Genomic DNA, 6,708 nt, shown 5'->3' with positions numbered 1-6,708 from the left:
GATCGGAACAACCTAAACAGTTATGAAAGAAAAGGATCTTTGTGTTTTGGTTGATCAGTCTCTTAAGCCAAACAAACAGTGTGCTGTTTCTAGAGGTAGGACAAATAGGATTTTCAGTTTTATTTACAAAAATATTGAACATAAGTCTAAAGAGGTTATAGTTTCATTGTTGAGTTCACTGGTTAGGTCTCATTTGGAGCATTGTATTCAGTCTTGTGTTCTTACTTTAAGAAGGGCATTAAACTGTTGGAAATGGTTCAAGGAGAACTAGTAGGATGATGCTTCAGATAGATAGATGTCATATTAGGATCTCCAAAATTGTTTTTTCTTGATAACATGACATAATGTCTTGGGACAACATGGGACCTATTGGTCTCTCTCGACTGTTCCATCCTCTAAACCAAATTAAAATAATTTTAAAAAACCTTAAAGCCAGTCCTTATCATTCATATACTTATCATGCCTTTTCTTGAACTCACTTAAATGTACTGCCTCTACAATAAAAGAAGAGTTAGGTGGGATCTGATTGAGGTGTTTAAGATTGTAAACAGAACTAATAATGACAGGACAAGATGGCACAAAATTTTGTCAGCGTAGATGTCATCTTCATGTGAGACAGTTTTAATTTTCCAATAGGGGATTAAGCTGTGGAATGGACTGGTGTTGTGGCTGTAGTTTAATGTAAGGGAGTTTAAGGAAAGGTTTAAATGACAAGGACTGGGTTATTTTTTTAAAGACCCAATACGGTGAAGCTCGCATCTCATTCATAAATTCTGTTCTCAAAATCTCATTTCATAAAATTAAGAGCATAATTATAAAAAATGACATTTAAAATTAATAACATCCAATATACTAAACAGTCTAACCACTACAGTTACTTAAGGCAACAATCAAGAGATAATATATCCTACTTAGGGAAACACAAACACTAGCCGTTGGCTTGAACTACTGTCTTAAGATTAATTTTCTTTGAAAATGTAAAATCAGAATAACATGCCTGGTTTTACTTCAGAACCTTTGTGAATCAATTTCAAACACTGTGCACCTGTATCATAATTACTTTATATAACCATAGGCTATGTTAATATCAATACTACAAATTAAAAGAGAGAACAATGATAAAATTTTAGTGTGGGTGACAAACAATATGATGCTTGAAATGGTATCCAACAATATGGTGAGGTATAATTGATCAGACTCAACACTGTACGATTCTGACAATCACACTTCTGTTAGATTTGGGTTGCACCACTGTTTAGGTAAGCATGAATTTATAAAATGTTCTAATTAAACTGTTTCAGTTGTAAGTTTTATATGTCATTACATGAATAAAAACCAGTTGAATTTATAATTCTCTTTTGTAGATATATTACTGACTATTATTGAGTAGATGAAAAACACGATTATAGTTTATTGTGCAAGTAATTCCGAAACTTTCACTGCACACACGTACTACTTTTGGTTGCTGCTCATTTCCTGTCAGTACCCAGTTTGGATACTTGATTTTAAGAGTCAAATCTGAACTGTGATTCTGATTTTGTTCAGATTTACTGAACTATTTAACTTGTGTGTTTTCATTTGTCCCTGAAACTGTCTGTTAATGTTACATATCTGAGTACGGAATCTTCTTAAAACTTTTAATACAGTTATAATACATAACTACTATCTCAATGTTTATAACACAGAAGATAAAGTAAACTTGTTGTCTGTGCTTGTGTTTAGTCAAACTATTTTATACATTTGTAATAGTATAGTTGTGATTACCAGATATTTGCCCATATATAATGCACACTTTTTTTTCCTCCAAATACCTCTCGAAAAATTGACTGCACATTATATTTGCACATGTTTAATTTTGTTACGTATTTTACTAGAAGCTACCACAGAAAATTATTAAAGCATCATTAAAGGTTTTAAGAAATGTTGCATATACAATGCAATGTATGGGATGGATGATGACATTGTGGGAATCAGAAGAAGATGAAGCAAATGCAATGAATCTAATGGAAGCGACAATTCTAGTGATGATGAAGATTTGTGTGAAGATGAATGATTGACATAGTGTATTACCACAAGTAAACTTTTCAATGAAAGATTTACAAAAGTGTTTAATACATCAATAGTTGTTTACTGTATTTAGAAACTATTCAATACATTTTGTACAACTGATGTATAAAAAAATCAAATTTTGTTCAATTTAATCTTTCAACATTGGGTGCGCATTATAATCGGGCAAATACGGTAGTTTTGTTTTCTCGTATGTATAGAGTATGGATAATACACAATCTGAGTAATTAATGATACTCATAGGTAGAAACTTAAAACTGTGTTCCAATGATACTTAAAGCTGTTTGAAGTTGGGTCAGAATCCACAAATGTTTCTACATTTCAAGATAATGATGAGCACTGACGTTAAAATGAAATAATTTCATATATCGAGATTCTTCACTGATTCGGATCTTTCATTTCACAGATAAAGCTAGAGATGTACCCTACACTATGCCTTATCCTTCTCAACCAATTGAGGTCCTTCCTCAGGTAGGACATTTTAAAATCTATGTACAAAATGAAGTTTTAAAGATCATGTTAAAAAAAATGTGTTGCTTTGTTAGGATTAAAATACAGCCCCTCAAAACAAAAAAAAAAGGATTCTGTGTTTTTTGAATATTTTGCTTTTATTCGCATCTAAATGTAAATTAATTTTTTGTCAATGCATAAATAATATAGTATATACATATATATATATATTCATTTTGGTTGTTGTGTTCAGAGCATAACTGATGACAATTACATCATTAAACATGTTTCTCAGCACAGAGTCAGGTGAAGCTCCATATTTCAATATGCAGCTTTCTCAAAGTCTTTGCATTTATTTATCAAATTTTACACAATTATACATTTAAAACTTGTGGTTATAAATTTATATATGCTTTTTTTTTTTCTTTTAATTTCCATATGTTGTACCTAATTTGGTTTCATTTACTTCCATAAAACAAACCTAAGTGTAATCTCTGATAGGTTGTTTAGGCAGAGTATTCATAATGAATCTAAGTTTTGTCCATTTGATACTTAAATTCAAACCTAAGTGTAATCTTTGATAGGTTGTTTAGGCAGAGTATTCATAATGAATCTAAGTTTTTGTCCACTTGAAACTTAGATTCAAACATAAGTGTAATCTTTGATAGGTTGTTTAGGCAGAGTATTCATAATGAATCTAAGTTTTTGTCCATTTGAAACTTAGATTCAAACCTAAGTGCGTATGTATGACAGTTTTAAGTTATCCTTTACTCCCCACTGTGAAACTATATTTATATATATTATTTGAAGAATATAGGTGGCATTGTTGCTAATAATTTATTGTTCTGAATTATTCAGCAGACATGTTTTTTAAAATACTAAAAATAAATATGAAGCCAAACCTATCATTTGAGTCACCACTTATTGCTGAGTTCCACCAGTTTCAGAGAATTCTGTCCCTCATCAGTAACCCTGGACCAGAACAGATAAAGAAAACAAGATTAGGCTTATTATTATAGTGAACTGTATATTATGTATATATAGCATTTTTAGATGCGCAAGTTTATTTGTTCCTTAAAAAAGGTAATTTTAGCAATACTTGTATTGACTTTTAAGTACAGCTGAGAACACTTAACTACTGTTTAAGGACAGTTTTATTTCAAAGTGAGAAAAGAAAACTTATGATTTTCATATTTATTTATTTTTTACTTCTGTATGGAATATTTGTACAGTTATAAGAGCATATAGAAAGCATTCATTATGCATAGTCAGTTATGTATAGTAACTCGTATAATTTTGCAATGTTGATTGTGTGACAAGTAAAGTTTTATAACAAAATTATTGGAACGTTAATTTTGATCAGTGTCTTGTAACTATGTGAACTTGATAAATGGCTGATTACATTATTTCAGGACTGTGTTAGTTTTCCTGGAGGTGAAATCCTCCAGAACACAGATGCTACCTACTTTCAATTCAATGGTTTGCCTCAACAAAAGATACTTACCATTGATGGAAACAGAAGTAAGTTATTTTTTATACTTATATGAAAATTAGTTATTTAAGGTTCCCAATTTTTAATTCTTTTTATATATTTAACTAAGAACAATGTTAAAATCTTGCAGTGCCTCTGATAATTATTAGTTTGAAATTTAGATGAAATATAGTTCCAGTAGTTTGTATAATATTACATTGTATTAAGACTGATAATTTTAATTATAAAGCTTTTCGACAGCAGGTTGCTGCCAACAAGGCCTTTGGCTCGTTATAGAAGCTCAGCATGCCAGCTGGGCTTACAACATGAAAACATCAATTGAAATATGAGATGTCTTTCCTTTCTTGCACTTGTTATTAGCCAAATGCTCAGTCCTTCTTGATATAATTCAGGATTTGGAACTTACAATGTGTATTGCAACTAGAATACTACCTGATGTAAGTAAAGTAGAATATTGACTGGTGTTGTGTGCAATGAGTCCTAGGGACATAATTTTGCAGTAAATTCTTAAAAACAGTCAATATAATGCTGCCAAGATACAAAAGTAACCATAATTTTTCTTTGCGAGGTTAGGGCAAATGAGAAGCTAGTCACGCAACACATGGCTTTGCATAATTTTGCAGATTATATTTTTCTTTGCGAGGTTAGGGCAAAGGAGCAGCTAGTCACGCAACACATTTCTTCACATGGCTTTGCATAATTTTGCAGATGATATTTTTACTGCAGACAAACCTTCTCGTGCATGAAGTTAAAGTAATCTTGATGAAACAAATTAAAAAAAACTGTTGGATTTCTTTAAGAAAACTATTTGGAAGTGGATTTAAGGTAAGTATGAAAGTAAAAGTAGTAAATTATAGATAAATTTGACCTGATAACTTGATCCATCTGTGTTAAATCTTTTTTATGCTCTGTCTAGGCACCCTGGAATGAGAGTAAGGAAGACGATCAGGAAGTATACTTAACGATGTTTATTGACCAATTGTTATTGATTTCTGTCTGAAGTTCCGGCATACTTAGTTTCATAGTAAATGAAGTTAAACTTAAATTTCCATAGTAATTTATTGCATATTGCCCCAATCTTTCTGCTGTCTCAATTCTAAAGTTGTTTAGAATTTGTTTACTAAAAGAATCAAGCTCTGTCTGTAATTCTTCGGATGATTTAATCTTTCTGTTTACAAAGAGCTCATCTTTTTACACCATATTTATGTAGCCTACATGTGTGTTTGTACATTGCATTATTAGTACTACCTGGTGTTCTGGTCCACTCAGGATTGCTTCTTTTTAGAAAAGCAATTTTATCAGAAGAAAAGGCCTGATGTAATAATTTGTTTTTTAAGAGTAGAGAAAGTTTTCACCCATTAATTTAGACTTATTTCACTAGCCCTAAACCTTGTCCTATTTTGAACCACAGTAAACTGAGTATTTATTCATCATTCATTACATGTATAGTTTCAGATTGTATAACTTCCTAAATTGACTCATCTGTCACTCCCAGTGTAGCAACTCTCACCAAAGTAGACCCATGCTTCTCCCGTAACGGGTTTGTTATATGGAATAGACTCCATATCATGAAATGATATAAATATATACTTGAAATTTATAATTGTTTATCTTTCAATGTTTAATTTTTTTTTTCTCTCTTATAGATGGTACAGTCAAGAGAAAGAGAGATGTAAGTATAAGTATACGTGTGTATCATGAATATAAAATTTAATGTTATCTAGTTTATATAACTAGCTTTTGTTCCTTTTGATATTTTTCAGCAAAAAATCTTATTTCTATCTCCTAGATTTGGTTTTAGAGGATTTCATTCACCCATTCACTTGGAAAAAAATAATACAAATTACAATGAATTTGTTTATAACAATATACTGAATGTATTCTATTATAATATTAAAGTAATACATTAAAAGATTTCATCTCGATATCACTAAATAATTTTATTAATTCATAAAATTAATCCCTTCACCGTGGTTGGGACATATATTTCCCAGTGCTCCTACTTCCTCTCACTGTGACTGGGCCAAATGTTTCCCAGTGCTCCTACTTCCTCTCACTGTGACTGTGGCATATATTTCCCAGTGCTCCTACTTCCTCTCACTGTGACTGGGCCAAATGTTTCCCAGTGCTCCTACTTCCTCTCACTGTGACTGGGTCATATATTTCCCAGTGCTCCTACTTCCTCTCACTGTGACTGGGACATATATTTCCCAGTGCTCCTACTTCCTCTCACTGTGACTGGGGCATATATTTCCCAGTGCTCCTACTTCCTCTCACTGTGACTGGGACAAATGTTTCCCATTGTCATTCAAAATTGCCGCGTGTGACATATGAGAGTAAAATGAGGTGCATCGTATTTAGTGGCAACCCACCTAATGTTGATATGTGGTTTCCCTCAATGTTCCACTAGTATTTATTGGTATCCCACCTAATGTTGATATGTGGTTTCCCTCAATGTTTTCCACTAGTATTTATTGGCATCCCACCTAATGTTGATATATATGGTTTCCCTCAATGTTTTCCACTAGTATTTATTGGTATCCCACCTAATGTTGATATATGGTTTCCCTCAATGTTTTCCACTAGTATTTATTGGCATCCCACCTAATGTTGATATATGTGGTTTCTCTCAATGTTTTCCACTAGTATTTATTGGCATCCCACGTAATGTTGATATATAGTTTCACTCAATGTTTTTC

The 6,708-nt window shown here is 31.9% G+C and overlaps 1 protein-coding gene across 2 annotated transcripts in view; it reads left to right on the top strand.

The window, feature by feature from the left end:
- The window catches only part of LOC106459050 (transcription factor 12-like), a 69,789-nt gene that overhangs the window by 5,404 nt on the left and 57,677 nt on the right, over positions 1-6,708 (top strand). For both annotated transcript variants that reach the window (XM_022385434.1, XM_022385433.1), the window contains exons 2-4: positions 2,474-2,538; positions 3,930-4,038; positions 5,656-5,681. In XM_022385434.1, the coding sequence (XP_022241142.1) occupies positions 2,474-2,538; positions 3,930-4,038; positions 5,656-5,681 (200 nt within the window). The remainder of the gene's footprint in view (positions 1-2,473; positions 2,539-3,929; positions 4,039-5,655; positions 5,682-6,708) is intronic.

The sequence above is a fragment of the Limulus polyphemus genome, unplaced genomic scaffold, assembly GCF_000517525.1.
Source record: "Limulus polyphemus unplaced genomic scaffold, Limulus_polyphemus-2.1.2 Scaffold552, whole genome shotgun sequence".
NCBI lineage: Eukaryota > Metazoa > Arthropoda > Merostomata > Xiphosura > Limulidae > Limulus > Limulus polyphemus.
This window is presented reverse-complemented; position numbering and strand designations above follow the sequence as displayed.